This window comes from Xenopus tropicalis, chromosome 2, assembly GCF_000004195.4.
Source record: "Xenopus tropicalis strain Nigerian chromosome 2, UCB_Xtro_10.0, whole genome shotgun sequence".
NCBI lineage: Eukaryota > Metazoa > Chordata > Amphibia > Anura > Pipidae > Xenopus > Xenopus tropicalis.
The window spans coordinates 132,077,800-132,096,994 of NC_030678.2; the positions used below are offsets into that span (position 1 = coordinate 132,077,800).

Sequence of the window (19,195 nt, forward strand, 5' to 3'; positions counted from 1 at the left end):
TAACGAAAAAGTCACGATAATTTCCGAAAAGTCGTAAAGGCGCCGAAAAAATCGCAAAAAATACGAAAAAGTCGCAAAATGTTTGTTTTCCAATCGGAATTTTTCCAATTCGGATTCGAATTCGTGTCTTAGTAAATCAGCCCCTAAGTGATACCAAATGGTGCTTTTAGAATATTTCTAAGCACATATTATAGGCTGGTACTTTCCCAAGTATATTCAGCATTACAGAATATTCTCCATAACAGTGTAGAACACAAACAAGAGAACGTGTATATATTAGATGGAGTAGGTGTATATATAAAGATATAAATATAGAAGGTGACTGTGCTACACTTACACATTTATTCTGCCCTCATCAAACTCATGAGAGGGTTTCAGTCATTTGAATTGGAGATATTGGGGTTCAGTATATGGGTGGGTAAGGGAAAGAGTACTGAAAAAGTGGGTAAGGGAAAGAGTACTGAAAAAGGTTTCAGGTGGATTTTAACCTGAGTCAAAATTGCAAAATGGATTGCTATGATGTCTAGGGTGGTTTATCATTAAGTAGCTCATTTAACTTTTATAAACTCACCTCATCACAGGGGTAATAAAACTAATATTTTTAAGGACAAAAATACAATTTTAAATATTTTGTTGTATTAAATATATATTAGCATTATATCCTCGATCTTATTCTGTAATGGTCACTTGTGGAAGAAACTAATATCACTGTTCTCTTTTTAGAAATCAAAACCATTATCAATACCAGTGGTTGATGACGTAAGTACAATATTATATTAACAACTTTTTCTTTCCTTTTCTCACACTCCCCCCTGCAACTTTACTTACTCTGCCACTTGCACCCCAAATATAACCAGCAGGGAGCCACGAATGTGGGCCTGACCTAAAAGAATATATTTTTAATAATAAACTGCTGCAAAAAGCTATTTCCTTGTGCAGCCTGCATGGGAGCTTTAGAGAGCAGGGCTTTAAAAATGCACTATTTTCTACATCTTTCTCAACACCTATAATACATTACATTATTTCTGTGTAAAAATATTTCTCTATATTTTTAGAATCCCCAAGAATTATTTGATGACTTACAAGTAATTGGAAAAGGGGGATTTGGAGTCGTCTTGAAGGTAAGTTATTTAGGGAAACATAGAATATGGGACACTTAACCAATCATAGATGCCATAAGGATCAGCTCATAAAAACTATGTTCCCACTTTCCAAAATGTTGTTTTTGCATTTTTCCACATTTTTATAAATGTGGATTTCACTTTTAACCAGAACCTGAAAAATATGAAAGTAATAGGTTGCATTGTTTCCTGTGGAATAATGTTTGTTGTTGTGCTTATGTTACAGGGTCATTTCAAAGGCCAGAAAGATGACTTGGCAGTTAAAGTAACTGACCTAGAAAAGGTAACATATTTCTTCTAAATTACATTAAAACTACTCAATTTTAACAACTGTTTCTAGCTGTGGTTGATCACAGTATGAGCTACTTATCACTCAAACCAATAGTTTGTCAGGTTCCTTTCACGTACGCAATACAGTTCTGTGTGGATTAGTCACGTGGCATGAGTATGCCTAAATATAAATGATTTTTTTAAAAATAGATTTCCTGTCCAGCTATAAAAAGTTGACATTAAAGTAGAAGTATTGGAAGATATTTATTCATTATTGTCTTATTGGCTTTGATTCTGACTTTTCATTGTGCCAGAACCTGTGTTAGAAAGACAACATATGACCAGATTTGTGTTTAATTCTGTAACTGTCAGACTGATATATCTGGTTATTATCTAGCTTCAATGATAACTAGGCAACATACAACATGGCAGGCGGAACATTTAACAAAATTCGTATGTCCATAAACCCTTAGAAAGAGTCTACAGGAGAATTCCATAGTGTATGGAACAGTAAAATACAAGACTGACTTTCACACAAATGTTTGCCAGCAGGAAATTCACTGACTTTACTTGTAACTTTGTTCTTCAATATTGCAGTGGTTGAACTTATCTTTTTTAAACTTTTTTTGATACAGGATGAAGAGGCTGTGCTTTTAGAAGTTCAACTTCTTCATAAATATTCAGGACACAAAAATATTGTGTCTTTACATTGCGCTATGATCCATCGAGAAGAACAACTCTTATGGGTAAGAATCTTTTAATTCTACTAAACAACTGTATTTGTATTTGCCAGTGTAAATAAAACATATGATAAGGACTGAGGTCTCTGCTTGGTACAAGCATACATTGGAAAGATGGCACAGGGACTGATGTATCGATGAACAGTATATACAGTATAAAGGATTATAAATAAACTAGAATTTTCTCTTTATATTTTAGTGCGTAATGGATTATTGTGGAGGGGGCTCTTTATTAGATCTTATCAAGAGTACAGAACATCGTTCCCTCCCAGAAGACTGGATAAAATATATCTCCAGGGAGATATTAAAGGTAGGTATGGTTTTAATGCATTTAAAAAGAATGAGATGGGGACAGGGCAAGAGAGCTTAAGAAATATTTTATTAGGATCAAACTCAAAAATACTGGTTATCATCAAGCACCGCTAAGAGTATAATATAATGAAACAATGCTATGCTAGATTTGACTGTTTGAGTACCAAAGAATTAAGGAAATCAAGTCGATTCAATACTTTTATGTCAATCCAATATTATCATAATAGCAGTTGTTCATGGTGCCGCCTTATAACCATCATTCTTGTTATTAATAGATTCTTGTACTTCTTTTACAAGTGATTATTATATTGAGTCCTAATATAAATGCATTGCATAAGAAATATTGCTTTAGCCACTCTATCTACCTTTTTTCGATGTCTTGCACAGTGTAAGATACAGAACAAAGTGCAAAATACAATGGCTGCACAAAGGCAGATAACCTTACAATTATTTGTTTTTATTCTCATGGTTGAATTAACATTATATCTTTATAAGCCATACTTTTATTTATGCTTGTTATTTATGTCCACAGGGCCTGAAATACCTGCATGAAAACCTTTTGATCCATCAGGACATCAAGGCAGGGAATATCATGCTGACAGAAAAGGCCGAAATAAAAATAAGTAAGTAAAGTTTAAATGAAACAAAATCATTGGTTCATGTTTTAAACTTTGTTGGTTTATTCATATGCACTATTTATTTCTCTATCTAGTTTGTAAGCTCTACGGGGCAGGGACCTCCATCCTCTTGTGTCTTTGACTCTTAACTTATTGCAACTGTATCTTCTATTTATTTGTATTTATTTATTTGTATTTATTGTTATACTGTGTATTTATCTATTATTATCTTAATAACCCCCTGTTTGTATTAATGTATTCTACTGTACAGCACTGCGTACATAAGTAGCGCTTATACATGTATGTATACATACATACATACTTTGCAAAACAAATAAACCCATATATTAACTGTGGTGTAATATTTTTCTTCAGTTGATTTTGGTATAGCTACACAATTGAGCGACCCAGCAGAAAAACTGAGTGGAGCCTGTGGAACACGATGCTATATGGCCCCAGAAGTGGTGCTTTCTAATAGAAGGGGGCATCCAGGATATGGCGTTGAGGTGTGTTCTTGAAACTTCTAGAAACTTTAGATATTGTTGAATCATGGGCAATTTTTCCCAAAATCTGCTATAGTAATCAGTGATGCAGAACTAAAGAAAAATATGCTTAGCACTATTCCATAGTATTGCCATGTACTGATTTTTGTACTGAGATTTTTACACAAAATAAAATATTATAACAACAACAAAGATATTTGGGTTAACAGATATTATAATAGGGATTCTTTACTTAAATTGCCAAAGCTGGGAATAAAACAGGATAAATAAAATTCAAAATAATAAAATACTTTGCCTTTTGGCTAAGGAAACAATCATTTTTATAGCATTGCTTCCCAGTTTGTGATTTGTTGTGATCTCTGGCCCTCATGTGTACAGAGCCAGACAATTTATCCATAACCAATTATAAGTAGAATTATAACTGCCCATCAGTATTGTGGTTATTTTTTCCAGATGTTTGGTTTTTAAATGATAGTTTGGTATATAATAAGCAAGAACATTTAGAGATTGGCGTGAAGCACCTGAATGATCCTTAACTTTGCACCATAAGCCTCACTAATATGCACATTTAATATAAATAATTTATTTTTTACAGTGTGACATCTGGTCCTTTGGTATAACAACCATCCACATGGCTGAAGGATTTGCCCGTAAGTAAAACCTGTTCATTCTTATTCTAAGTGCACTATAGTCTATGTAGAAGTGACTATTAGAACATAAACACACACACACACACATATATTTAGGCACACAATCTGGGGCAGTTTTACCAGAAACCTTACTATGACCAAGCAAATGACCAAACCTAGGTACTGTGGGACAGACAAGGTTCTGCTTTTCTGCTTAATATATTATAAAGTAAGGTTTTTTAATAAACGGCTAGCTAACTGCTATGTTTGTACAAGCCAGTTGGACATAGGGCTAATATAAGGCGAATCATCTGTCTTTACCACTGTCACCGAATAACCTACAAATTAGGGAAAGTGAAGGTTGAAACCTATGTGCCCCCCCCCCCACCTTCAATGCACATAAATGGAGCACTGTCATTATTTAGCATTGCTGTATTCTACATTTTGGAGCACAGAAACCTCCTGCAATTTCAGTACAAATCAAAAAGAGCAGAAAACAAAAATGTTAACCCTTTTTTGCACTTTGCTCCACTTGATATATGAAATGTAAATTAAATCTTTTGTTTAAAGTATGAATGGTTTTGAGGTTGAAGTCACATGCTATGTGTGTTCTAGCTTAGGAAACAAATAGTGGATAGCGACATTTTGCAATGTAAGCAGTTTGAAGTTTCTCATAAACTCTTCTTCTAATTTTTCTAATTTAGCGCTTGCAAAATTTCCAAAGCAAAGGATTTTTGACCGTATCATCTATGGACATCCACCAACTCTGCGTTCATATAGATGGTGAGTTATCTATTGCACATTTGCAACAGCCCATAATGCTTATGCAAGAAGATGTACTATGTTAACAGCATAGTAATGAATTAACTAAACTTGTTATATTTCCTGGTTGAAAAGATTATTCTAAATTATTTACAGAAACACTTTATATTGATATCAATACTAAAATAAAATATTTGTAAATGTGAAAATTTTCCTTCTATTATATCCTTTCACTACCGTAACCAACATAATCAAATAAATAGTGCATTACTGTAATGAAGCAGCCAATCTGCTGATAAAGGAACAACCATTAAAGTTGCACCTAAATATTTGGTTTGTAAGTAGAAATAATACTGTATATTTTTGCTTCGGGTTTCTATTATATTCTCTATAGTCTGTCAGCAAACAATTTCACTCCAGTAAAGATCAGATAACAATATTTCAGAAAAAATTTACTGAATTATTACATTTCCTGCTTCCAGGTCGTATGATTTCAGGGAATTTCTACAGGGGTGTTTATTGAAAGACCCACAGTATCGAGCCACAGCAGAAGAACTTCTGAGGCATAAATTCTTAAAGAGACAGCCTCCCAAAAAATGTGTCCAAAAAGAAATTATGGATCACATGAAATGCTACAAGCAATTACAAGGTAAGATTGTTAAGGAATTATGAGGGAGAGCACAGACAGCGTATGAGAACCTGTTTATTTAAGGGAAAGTGTCACCTTTTAAAGTTTACCCTAAAACAAACATGAACTTTTAAGGGTTTATCATGTTCTGTGAATAAAATATTGTATCTTAATGGTAATGTTTATCTTAAAATTACATTTTATATTTACTTTAGACTATAAGATAAAGCAAATTATAATGTTTTCCCATGTTGTTAATTAATGCATAATGTAATATTTCATTATGCAAAATTGTGTATACGTCCGTCTGATACTACTAAAATATCAGACTGGAAAAATATAAAATTGATTTTATGTCAAAACTTTAGCAAATTAAGTCTAATAATGGATCTAATAATAATCTGTGTTTTTATTTAAAATTAGATAACATTAAGGAAGAAGATTTATCATCTGCCAAAAATCAACCAGAGGCAGTTGAGGTTAAAAAATCTTTTCCTGAAGAAGAACAGCAACAAGAGCTAGAAATAAGCCAGCAACAGGATTCCATTTTTCTAAGCATCGAACAAGAACCTGAAGATGTAGTAGAGAAAGAGAAACTTGGTATGTTTGTTTTCTATATTCGTACAAAATATAATTTTGTTTGCAAATTGTTTATTGTTATTATTTTATTCATTATTGTATTTAATTACAGATGTCAATGGACTAAAAGAAAATGTAAGCACCTCGGAATCCTTTAATCTATTGATGGTGCCACCAATGGAAGTCCATGACGCTCACGAAGCGGAAAAGCAAGAGGAGGTGCTAGACTTACCTCCAAGAGAACACCAGGAATGCGAGAAAGCATCTCTAGAGCGACTGCTCATTTCTGGAATTTTATTTATTATTAGCATCATTATATTCTACGTGAAAATCACATCAGACTGAAGATTTCAGGACCAAATATGTAACGTATAACAAAGCCTAACAACATGACAGTAAGCAACAGATCAGGCAATTTTAAGGAATAGATAACAGATGCAGATGGTGCAAGAAAATTAAAGAAGGGTGGTGGGAAGTGGATAAAAGTTAACAGAGGATGGCAAGCAAGGAGCTGAGACATCAGATGATTAGTGATAAGCGAATCTGTCCTGTTTCATTTCGCCGAAAAATTTGCGAATCTTTCAAAAGATTCACGAAACGGCGAAAATGTTGCAAGTCAAAAAAAATTGTCGCCTGCGGCTATTCTTTTGTCGCCTGCGGCTATTCTTTTGTTGCCCGCAGCTATTCTTTTGTCACCCGCGGCTATTCTTTTGTCGCCCACGGCTATTCTTTTGTCGTGCGGTGAATCCATGCCTGGCGAAACATTTCACCCATCACTAAAGATGATGCAAAAAAATTAAAGAAGGGTGGTGGATGAAAGTTAACAGAAGATGGCAAGCAAGAAGCCGAGACATAAGATAGTGAAAAAAAATTAAATAAGGGTGGTGGGAAGTGGATGAAAGTTAACAGAAGATGGCAAGCAAGGAGCTGAGACATCAGATGATTAGTGATGAGCGAATCTGTCCCATTTCGCTTCGCCGAAAAATTTGCGAATCTTTCAAAAGATTCGCGAAACGGCGAAAATGTTGCACATCAAAAAATATTGTTGCCTGCGCTATTCTTTTGTCGTCCGTGGCTATTCTTATGTTGCCCGGCTATTCTTTTGCCGCCCGCGGCTATTCTTTTGTCGCGCGGCGAATCCATGCCTGGCAAAACATTTCGCCCATCACTACAGATGATGCAAAAAAATTAAAGAAGGGTGGTGGATGAAAGTTAACAGAAGATGGCAAGCAAGAAGCCGAGACATAAGATAGTGAAAAAAAATTAAATAAGGGTGGTGGGAAGTGGATGAAAGTTAACAGAAGATGGCAAGCAAGGAGCTGAGACATCAGATGATTAGTGATGAGCGAATCTGTCCCATTTCGCTTCGCCGAAAAATTTGCGAATCTTTCAAAAGATTCGCGAAACGGCGAAAATGTTGCACATCAAAAAATATTGTTGCCTGCGCTATTCTTTTGTCGTCCGTGGCTATTCTTATGTTGCCCGGCTATTCTTTTGCCGCCCACGGCTATTCTTTTGTCGTGCGGCGAATCCATGCCTGGCGAAACATTTAACTAAAGATGATGCAAAAAATGAGTGAATCTGTCCGTTTCAAAAGATTTGCGAAACGGCGAAAATGTTGCACGTCAAAAAAAATTGTAGCCTGCGGCTACTCTTTTGTCGTCCGAGACTATTCTTTTGTCGCCCGCGGCTATTCTTTTGTCGCCAGCGGCTATTATTTTGTCATGCGGCAAATTTTTTCATCCGTTTCGCGAAACAATCCGCCAATCCGCAAAACGAGGAAATTCACCGCGAATCCATGCAGGCGGAAATATTTCGCCCATCACTACAGATGATGCAAAAAAATTAAAGAAGGGTGGTGGGAAGTGGATGAAAGTTAACAGAAGATGGCAAGCAAGGAGCCAATACATCAGATGGTGAAAAAAAATTAAAGAAGGGTGGTGGGAAGTGGATGAAAGTTAACAGTTCATGTGAAAATTCAGGAGAGCTGAACGTTGGCATTGCCCTCCAACCTAAGAAGAGGATAGTTATTTTACTCAAAAACCATTCAGACAAGAGAAGAAAGCATTTAACAATGCTAAACGTAGAAGCAAGGCACAACAAGGCGCACAACAAGCCGGAAGCGAAGGGGGTGAGTAGCGCGCATCTGCCAGCCGGCACGGCCCAAGGCAGGAGACCGCACCGGACCGGCAGAGCGCTTCACAGTCTGTCATGCTTTCAACCACACACTTAAGTGCCTCTAGAAACATAATGAAACAGAAAATTTAGAAATTCAAAATGCTGGTCAGAGAAGGATAATAGTATGCTAAAGATCAGGAAAAAGTTAAGGGTAAGATTATAGAAAAAGATGTTGCAGGCAAAAATCAAAAAAGGGTGGTGGGATTTTTACTTATGGGTTTGAATTACTCCTGAAATCTTATTGGTGTCTGGGTTAATATGGTCATTAATCTATAGATAGAAGAACTTAGGCTTCTAGTAGACTGACAGAAAATGGTCTGAAGTGGTCATGTGACCACAGTGCATTAGTTCAGTTATATTCACTTTTTTTATGGAAGCAGTCTTTGAGTTGTTCCAAAACCATTATGTTGCCTAAATTTGTATTTTTGATACCTCCAGTGAGCTCAGTAATAAGGAGATGCTGAAGTGGGTGCAGGGAGAAGTGGAGACATTGCAAGGAAGAAATGGAGCCAGTAGGGGAGGGAAGATTTGTGCGGCAACCAAGTCTAAGTATCCGAGGAGGCAGAAAGGAAAAAAGTCAATGGCTCCCATGAAGCGTTAACAAGTTACACAGTCATTTAATTTATTCAATAAAGAGAGACTTGCTATATATATATCACTCCATATTTTGAAAGACTGTGTCAGAGAAACATATGGGTAATGTGGGTAATGTAATAAAAGGCACTTAAAGTTTGCCCGGGAGCAGTAGCCCATAGTAACCAATCAACAGGTAGAATTTACTGGTCAGCTGTTTAAAATAAAACATGTTATTGGTTGCTTTTAAACAGCTGGGTAAACCTATTGCTTAATAGAGTATAATGCTTGTGTATCCTATGCCAAATAGTAAATCAGTAAAAGTGAAGCTGCATCCAAGGCATCCAATGTTCAGAAAACATTTAAAAGAAACCAAAAAACAAGGGACACTACAGCAAATAGAAAAAGATTCATCTTTTATTTTACATAGACTAAAAGCACAGAATAAAAAACATACCATCAGGGGCACATGCATAAACTTAACAATTACAAAATGGAGGCATCATTTTTTTTTTTGGCTAAGCCACATACACATTTTAATGGTAAAAAATGGGGATGCAGCGAACCCACTTTTTTGGGTTCGGCCGAACCCCCAAATTAGCATATGCTAATTAGGATAGGTAAGGGTTAAAAATGGAAAACAAAAATCCCCCTAACATTTAACCCTTGCCAATGCTAATTAGCATATGCTAATTTATGCTAATTATGATCCAGATTCGGTTCAGTTCAGCCAGGACCGTAGATTAAGGCGATACCGAACCCTGTCAAAAAAGGCCGAATCCTGGCCGAATACCGAACCGAATCCTGGATTTGGTGCATCCCTAGTAAAATGAATTCAAGTAAATCGAATACACTTGCATATCGAATGCTCACTTAATTATTAATAAGGAAAACTTGTTCAAATAAAAAACTTGAATATCTTGAATATTTCAAGCTTACAAATGCAGAAAAGTAAAAAAGTTAGAGTTTCAAAATACAACTTGACTTTGCCTAGGACAACTCCCATTGTCTTTTAGAGGCTGATATTTATTAGATGCAAAAAAAACTTCAATGCAAAAATTCGCCATCTAAAAGCTTGCAAGTTTCTATAGAAGGCAATGGGAGTTGTCATAAGCAAAGTCAAGCCATATTCTTACACTTGAGTTTTTCAAGTTTTTATATTCAAGTAAGTTTTCCTTATTAATAAATAACTGAGCGTTCAATATGCAAGTTTATTCAATTTAGAAAAACAAACTCAGTTTCACAAACTCAAAAATTGATAAATAAGACACCTGGTGTCAGTGGGCCCTCCTGCTTGTAACTATTTAGCCTATTTCATGGTCATCCCCTATTTCTGTATGGGAACAAGGAAGCTTGATAGATGGAAGAATAGAGTATAGTATGTAGAGAAAAGAGAGTAGGATAATAAGGTGTTTGAGGGAAAACAGGAGGAATTAAAGTTTTGAGAGTGGGCCCATGGTCCAGCTTTTTCTGGTGGGCCCCTGCCATCGCAGTCCGACACTGCCTGCACCCAAATTTAATAAAAATCCCTTTAAAGGAACAGTAACATCAAAAAATTAAAGTGTTTTAAAGTAATTAAAATATAATGTGCTGTTGCTCTGCAAAAAAAAATGGTGTTTTTGCTACAGAAAAGCTACTAAATAAATAAGCTGCTGTGTAGCCGTGGGGGCAGCCATTTAAGCTGGAAAAAAGGCACAGGTTAGGCTGATGCCACACGTGGCGTTTTTACGCTGCGTATTTTCTAATTCTCTCAGTGGCTGAAAAACGCCTGATATCATCATCCATAGAAATAGCTTGAAAAGACGCGAAGCAAACCACACAAAGCGGAAATACGCTAGAAAACGCCTAAGCACGGATTTTTCAAGCGTTGGCTGAAATACGCCAGTACTTGCAAAGCAAGCCATTCCTATGGATACGCAAAGGCAGCTGCCAGACCTAGCGGAAATACGCGGCGTTTTTTGCTATTTCGCACTATTAGCACCATGGCAACAGGATTTGCTTACGTCACCAGTACTAGGCTGAAAAACGCCATGTGTGGCTTGTGCAGCGTTTTTAGGCTGAGAAAAAACGCCGCGTAAAAACGCCACGTGTGGCATCAGCCTTACATAGCAGATAACTAGTAGATAAGCCCCATATAATGGGGGGTTGTCTGTTATCGGCTAAGTAACCTGTGCCTTTTCTCCTTTGAATGGCTGCCCCCATGGCTACACAGCAGCTAACTTATATAAACTATAGTAGTCTTTCTGAGGCAAACACCCCAGTTGTAGCAATGCAGGGCAACAGTACATTATATTGTAATTACTTTTATACACTTTCATTTTTTGGTGTTACTGTTCCTTTAAGATAGATCTTTCTTATTATACAGTATTATAGAGAAGTAGTTATAATGTGATGCATTTATTCTGAGAACTAGCCCATATTGCAGGCTTTAAGGGAGAAGGAAAGCCTACGTCACTTGGGGGTGGCAAAATGTTAGGCACCCCTGTATTAGACCACTCATAGGTACCTATAGTTGGTCCAAATGTTAACTTCTATATGAGAAGGGCATTAAGATTATCGCCTGACAAAAGTTTTGCCCAGGAAGCCTTTGATAATGTAATGTGCACAATATGAAAAGTTGACTAAAGGAAGAACGGAGGGTTTGAGTAGTTGGTTTTGAGAACTACAGTGATTTTAGGACAAAATACAGGTGCAATTAAGGAGGTGGTGGTTACAGATTAGGTGCCTGTAAGAGGCACAGGGAAAACAGCATTTCTATTTTAAGAGCGCATACAATATCTTGACTAATTCTAGATACCTCTTAAAGGACCAGCACTAATTTGTGCAAATTCCTGATATAGCAGAGGGGGTGACAATCATATAATCAGTGCCTCTGAGAGGCATAGGGCACACAAGTGCACATATCATTTAAACCAACTTTAGCCACACATTTAGGGGCTCATTTACTAAAATTAATGTTTTTCTGGCCTTTAAAAGTCATATAAACGCGACATGGTATCAATTTGAATAAAAGTCAATCATTGTTGTATTTTGAAAATGTTCCAATAATGCTTGATTCGTTCGTACGAAAATTTTGAATTTACACTTAGAAGTATCGTTAAAACTTGAAAAATTCGAGTTGAAACGGTCCTCGTTTCAATGAATCCTCTTTATGTTTGCCAGACAGGTATTGCTCCAGCAGCCAGGAGCATTGGCACTCATTCTTGGAAAACAAAAATGTAAAGAATTAATTTAGGTAAATGTGTTTCTTATTACACTTGGTAATAAGCTAGCTTTACAGATGTTTTGAAGGTTGAAGGAAAGTATGCATATACGTTACAGAAAGGTTTACTATCACTTTTACCGACCTCTAAAATAAGTTTAGATGGTAGAAGTAGACCAGTTGCCTCCTGGGTACTAAGTGCTAGAGCCCTAAGGGGTGCAAAATTGTACCCCTTACATTTTGTCCCCATAGTGTTTGCATTCCTTGCTTTGCTTAGTCTGCACTTTGCACCTTGCTCTGAATCTGGTATAAGGTGCAGTGATGTGGGTGTAACACAGACCTTTAATTTATTCCTTCCATAAGCAAGCTGCCTCTTGCATCCAAGGGGTCATTTACACGTGCAATACCATGTTTATCCCCACAATGCAGTGTTTTTCCCATAATTCCAGTGTTGCTAAGCTCTCCAGGGGCAGTTGCATCACACAAAATTAACAAAATTGTAACTGATCGTAATCTTCATCATTTAGCCTGTGTGTAACATGTGTGTCCAATTCTTTTGGCACAACTGCAATGTGGTGATTGATGCAAGGCACTGTTGGTACCCTGAAGCTACCACCTGTTTTGGAGATGGCATTAGATCCAGGGTTCCCTTGCTTCAATAGGCACAAGTGCACACATTTAAAAACAGGAGGCAAAAAAGGACTGAGGGCAACTACATGGAAGTGCAAAGGAAAACATTGAATGCAATTATCTTTAATGCTTGGAATTATTTGAGCAACTGACTGCATGGAAATTGGCGAAACTACGGTAGTGGGTGTAAATGGCAGTGGCTGTATTCATGGTAGAGGTTAAAATCCCAGGGTGGGGGGGGGGGGGGGCAGGCCCCCAAAGTCATGCCCCTGCTAGACATTATGGGGAATGAATGACATGCAAGTGTGCCGGTTGATGGAGCAGCAGAAGACACTGCAAAATTGCAGGGCTACTGAATCAGCCACATTGAGTGCAATTCCTTTAAAAGCACAACTGCAAGCATTTTAATAGAGCACAGCAGCTACAATTGCATACTGCATTTACATATTAATACATTTTTTTTTAACATACACTCTTATGAGTAGGAAGTATATAAGGATTTCCCCCCATATATAATAAAAGGCACTAAGATGGCCCAGGAGCAGTAACTTATAGCAACCAATAAGATGTTTGCTTTTAAACAGGTGACCAGTAAATTCTGCCTGCTGATTGGCTGCTATGGGTTACTCCTCCTGGGCAAACTTAGTGCCTTTTATTGTAAGCCCCTAGGAGAATTATACAGCAAGGACAGTAGAGGGGGTGTAGGGGTGTCCTAATGTGGGGGTGTAGTGTATGGCAAATGCACAGAGAACTGTACAGTACATAACAGGGGTACTCAATTGGCAAAAAAATGTGCCGCAGAGGCAATACTTTATTATCAAGCTGGTGTCCAAAATGTGTTTCTTATAACAGATAATGCAAGCCCTTTATTAATATACTATATAAGGGGGGGGAATACTCCAAGGGGGGGAACTCCAAGAGTTATATAAATGCAAAATACATGGCAGCACCTTGTTTTTATGTAGTCATCAAACCCATTTAGTGACTTCCAATATCTTTATAAATGGCAGTAGGGCTATATCCTCCGCCATATAATTACGAAGATGCTGCAGTATAGCCGCAGTTATGATACTGAGTTACACATGCCTGCAATTGCTTTACTGATTAATTACATTTTTCATAGCGATGCAGAGTTCCATTTTGTAAAACAGAAAATGTTTTTTTGTAATAGATGCTGTCACGCACAAAGAAATATGGAATGCAGAAAATCTGTAATTTAGAAACTGTGAAGTGAATGTAGTGTAAATGACAAGCAAATGTAGGGGAAAATTATCAGCCCATATTAAAATGTGTAGATAAGATCCTGGAGGGTGCGGAACATTGAGACGACAAACCAGTAAGTCAACAAGACACTAATTTGACAGAGAGCTAAATTGACGAGCAATAACTAGCAGAGGAATGGCCTTAATGTCAGTGAGAATTGTGCTGCTTTTAATTAAAATAAACAGCTTGGTAAATTTGGAAATGCAAAGCTCATATAGAAGAAAAATGCTACAATACTTCTAATCAGGTGTATTTTTAGAGCAGCTCTAACAAACAGCAATAAGAACTCTGCGGGAAGCTAATAATCTCTTGTACAGAAGAAGCTGGTGTCATAGAATATCACAGAATATTGTCACTGCATATTGTTCAGTGCATTTCTTTTTCAAATAGCTTACCAGCTAACAAACACATAGTTAACAGAATAGAGTATGGATGTAAAAACCATTAGCAAGCCAGAAATAATTAGCAGCTACAGCACAGACAAGCTTCTCACTGTGACATAGAAGTTGCCTTGTGGATGTACTGTAATCTCTTCCCTAAGTGCTATGGCCATGTTTAGGGCAGACAAGCATTTTAATAGAGGGCTCAGGTCTACAAGATGAAGGGTGACTTCTACTTCTAAAGGCATTGTTACCAATTGTGCTGCTACCAGAATGGGAAGCGTAATAAGGACCAGGTTATTTCTGAAATCTGATACTAGAGAAGGATTTCATATTTTTAAATATAATCTGTGTAAAGAAACATAACACACACAAGTGCGCCACTCATTAAAGACACTTGCATCCAAACATGCACAGCACTTTGCTCCAACTACCATTGTGCCCTTTCAACGAATCAGGCACAAGTGCCCCTATTAAATAATCCTGGAGCTACTGGCAGCCAGAATGTGGTGGTAATTGCAAGCTTCCCACTGTCGGCTGCGTCAATAAGAACAGCAGACTTGTGTCCAATGAATCACATTGAAATATCATTTTAACAAAATACACACTCTGATAATTTTGAGCTCAAAATTTTCTGGAGCAAATTCACAAGTTGCCACTATTATGCTGGAATTGTAGGGGGGGAGTACAGTTGTATGTAGGGTAAAAAACAGATGAATCCAAAACTGTGCTATGCACACTGCGGTTGCTTCCTTCAAGTAACTTATAGGGAAACGTAATAAAAGTAAAAAGTTTGTTACTCGTGTTACCACCTATATCAACCAATAAGCAGGTTGCAGTTGCTGGTTTAAAAGAAAGCATCCTTTTGGTGGCTATGGCTTACTGTACAAGGGGAAGACTAGCACCTTTTACAGTTTACAAGATACACCAAGCTTGTGTGTTTACAGCAGGGATGTGGAGGGATGTGGAGGGAATACTCTACAAAAGATTTGGCCGAATACTAGGGTTACAACCTTCCGACTGTAGCAAGTCTGGGAAGGGGGGGCAGATGGTGATGGCAATGGGGTGGCAGGTGACATCAGGTGTGGGACCGGTGTCATCAGAGGCAGGGGCAGTGACATCAGGGGCAGGGCTATGATGCGGCGATTGGTGATTAGCCGATTGCCACATCAATCTAATAGAGTCAACAGCCCTCCCAAAAACTGGGCTTTCCAGGTCAAAACCGGGTAGGGGGCAATCCTACCAAATACTAAACTTAATCCAAAACTTAATTTGCTTGTTAAGATTATCAAAACAAAATATCAAGCAGAAACTGTGATATGTCTGTCATATAAGCTGATTCTACAGGGCTAATTATTCCGTTCTGATGCAGTTGCCCTGGTTTGAGATCTGTCATGTAATGTGAATCTGAATGAATTACTAATCAGGCAAAAGGGGATTTAAACTGCCTAAAATATGAACTAATTTAAAGTCTTGCGCACATTTGCAATTTACACAAAATTGCCTGTTTTGAGTGTTTTTTTGGGTTATTCCCAGTTTTAAACCATTGATACCAGGCTTTCAGCTAAGCTTTTCTCTTTAAAACTAAGGGCTCTTATACCCAATGGTAGTGGCTGAAAAGCTGCCCTTCACTAATTATTTCATAACATAGTCTTTGAATGCTATTTATAATTTTGCCATAAAAGTATTTTTCTGATGCTTTTACATTACCTCTCTGATCCCCCATGTTCCTCTATGAGGGAGCTGCCATATTTGTGCAGCAGTAGGCAGTTAGGCTGAGAAGGGACAGTCAGTTGGCAAAACAGTCAGGTTTAGGAAATTCAAGTAACAATTACTTACAAAACCAGGCCTATCAGTAAAATATTATCAACATGACCTATAGGTAACTTTTAATGTACATTAATATTTTGAATAGTAATTTTTTAAGTGTCAGTGTCACTTTAAGCATTAATGCATGCAGAATGAAAGGCTGTGATTGGCAGATCATTAGAGAGCCGTCTCTGGAAAGGTATTACGGAGAGAAGGATTAATTACACAGAGAAATTTAAAAAGAAAGAGAAACTTTGCCAATTACTGGATGCAATCATGTATGTATAATCTGCACATTCGGGCTGTAGATTTATGTACCTTGCAGCATGAGTGTTTCTGGCGTTTTCCTAAACAATTTTAACACTTAAATGTGTCAAAACTAAATATTAAGAATGCAAATGTGAGAGGAAGATGCAAAGTATAAAAACAGGTGCAAAGCTGTTATTTACCCACCCGCATTCCAGCTTGGAAAACCACTTCTGAATATTTGAACTTGTTTCAAATACACTTCAGAAGCAGAATTAAAGAGTTAGGCAAGCAAAGAACGGCACAGAGTAATCAGCAGGGATTTGTCCCTATAAGTAAGGCTATGGACTGATTTGCCAACGCAGGTGATAAAATGCATCAGTGCAGTTGCCAATAGCAACAAATCAGCAATTGGTTTCAACCAGTCTGTAAAAAGCCAGAAAACTGCACTGTTGCAGTTTAGAACCTATCCCTCATATTTAATAAATGGCTCAGAGTTTGCCCTGGTGCAAGAAAATCAAATGCCAAGCTATTGTTGCTTACTATGCAAACATTTTAGATCTGAGATGTAAATGAAGGTTTATCACATAAACTGTCAGTGAATAATGAAAGCAGATTCTGCCATGAGTTTTTCTGGCAGGTTTCTGTCACGCTTTCAGCAAAGGTTGCAAATAGCTGGCAACACTAGACTTTTGTTGTGCTACCATGGAGCTCATGTCATTTTAACAAGTGAATATTTGATTCTGTACTAAAAGTGAGCCTCTAAAGGGGACAGAACAGATATCTCCTCACAAAGATACTCTTTTTCCTCATTGTGTGCGCAGACCCTGCTCCTCTGTAGTGACTAGTAAATCCTAGTCTGCAGATAGCAAAGAAGTCCATGTAGCTAACTACATGTACTAAGGCTTTACAGGACAAGATCAACTATTCAGCCACAGACTTAACATTGACAATGCCAAAAGAGATTTTTATACAGTTCAGTTGGTTTGTAACCAAACTATATGTTCAACTGCACATGTTACATTTTGGACCCCCTACACTTAAAGAGATACTGACACCAGAAATGAAACCATTTTTACATAACATTGTCTTTGCATGCTTTTTATAATTTTGCCATAAAAGGATTTGTCCAAGTTTTTACATTCCCTATCTGATCCCCCATGTTCCTCTATGAGGGGGCGGCCATATTTGTCCAGCAGGAGGCCGTTACCATTAGAAGCTATAACTGACAGGCTGAGAAGGGACAGTCAGGTTAGCAAAACAGTCAGGTTTTGGGATTTCAAGTAACAATTACTTACAAAAGCAGCCCTAACAGCAAAAAATGATCAACACGACCTATAGGCAACTTTTTATGTAGATTTATAGTTTAAAAAGTTGTTTTTTCGTGTCAGTATCACTTTAAGGATAATGATGCCACATAGATTCAACAATTATTTATCAGCAAAATACACAGTGAACCTTTGGTTACAACAATCACATAAGTACTTCAATATGAGGCAAAAGAGGGCACCTACTGAGTGAACTTCCAAGGAATCTCATTTCTGCACTAGGGGGAAGATTTATAAAAAACTGAGTTTTTCCCAATTCAAGAAAAAACAAAGCAAAAAAATTTGCACTAGAATAAACAAGTGAGTATTTTCTGAAGCCTCAGAAAGTCAGGATTTATTTAAAAAAATGCATCCATGCATTAATGCAGTGATCCCCAAGCAGTAGCTCAGGAGCAACATGTTGCTCCCCAACCCCTTGGGTGTTGCTCTCAGCGCCCCTAAACCAGGTACATTACTGCTTACCAAACAGTTTATACTGCAAGTATCTGTGTGTGTACCTGCTATTGCAGTTCCATACACCTATGCAGTGTTTATTTTCTGCATGAAGCTGAATGGGAGGAATTGTTTTGTTGCATGTTATTGCTCACCTGTGCCAGCCGGTTTTATTTTTTCTGCTGCATCTGTGTGGAATAAAGTCTCGCTTCAGCATTATGCCTGTCTGTGTTATAGTTTACAATCAAAATTGCAGCTAATAACTCTAAGTCTGGGTCCATCCCTTGCCATTTGTTTTATCCTAGTTCAGTGTTTTCTACATGTTTTATCAGCTTTAAGACCTTCAAATCCATTTTTGCCAGACAGGTACATTATAGGATATTATAGACAGATAGCAGCAAAATTAACAATATTAAAATAGCAAAATTAACAATATTTAAACAATATCTAAAGAGACCAGCTAACAGCTGAATAAAGTTAAAAAAAAACTTAGTGGCTGATCAACTTGGTGTCTGTTAGTGATGAGCGAATCTGTCCTGTTTCGCTTCACTGAAAAATTCATGAAACGAAAGGAAAATTTGTAAAACGGTGAAAAATTTGTGAACTGTGCCCATTTTGACGCGACTGTGACTGTTTTTGATGTGTGGCTAATTTTTTCACTGTAAATTTTCACAAAAGAATTCACCAATGATGCGAAATGGGGAAAGTCGCTGCAAATCCATGCCTGGCGAAAAAATTCTCTCATCACTGTCTGTTTTTTACCAACTACCAATCAAAAATAAAGAAAATGGTGAAAACAGTCAGCAACTTGCAGCAGTGGTGGGCCAAGCCCATTGTGCTCCCTAGGCAACATGGCCGGCCTCATCGACTCCCCCTTCCTGTGTATGTGCAAACAAGCGCATGTTTGCATGCACACTGAAAACTGGGGGAAGGTGGTAATATGGGCATATAGGAGGTGGGAGGGACATGCGGCAGTGGAAGGACAAGGGTACA

The 19,195-nt window shown here is 37.4% G+C and overlaps 1 protein-coding gene and 2 long non-coding RNA genes across 3 annotated transcripts in view; 2 read left to right on the forward strand and 1 right to left on the reverse strand.

Moving 5' to 3' along the window:
• Positions 1–1,166: 1,166 nt before the first annotated feature.
• LOC116408879 overlaps positions 1,167–19,195 on the reverse strand; it is a 71,545-nt gene continuing 53,516 nt past the window's right edge. The window contains exon 3 of the long non-coding RNA XR_004221363.1: positions 1,167–1,275. This is a non-coding gene — a long non-coding RNA (uncharacterized LOC116408879). The remainder of the gene's footprint in view (positions 1,276–19,195) is intronic.
• LOC116408880 lies at positions 2,031–3,058 on the forward strand. The gene is made up of 3 exons (XR_004221364.1): positions 2,031–2,137; positions 2,331–2,441; positions 2,976–3,058. It is a non-coding gene; the product is annotated as an uncharacterized LOC116408880 (long non-coding RNA).
• LOC116408877 (serine/threonine-protein kinase 3-like) lies at positions 4,164–6,718 on the forward strand. Its single transcript, XM_031897120.1, has 5 exons — positions 4,164–4,213; positions 4,897–4,975; positions 5,437–5,603; positions 6,006–6,182; positions 6,274–6,718. The coding sequence occupies exons 1-5, from the start codon at positions 4,195–4,197 to the stop codon at positions 6,504–6,506; spliced, it is 675 nt and encodes a 224-aa protein (XP_031752980.1). The 5' UTR covers positions 4,164–4,194; the 3' UTR covers positions 6,507–6,718.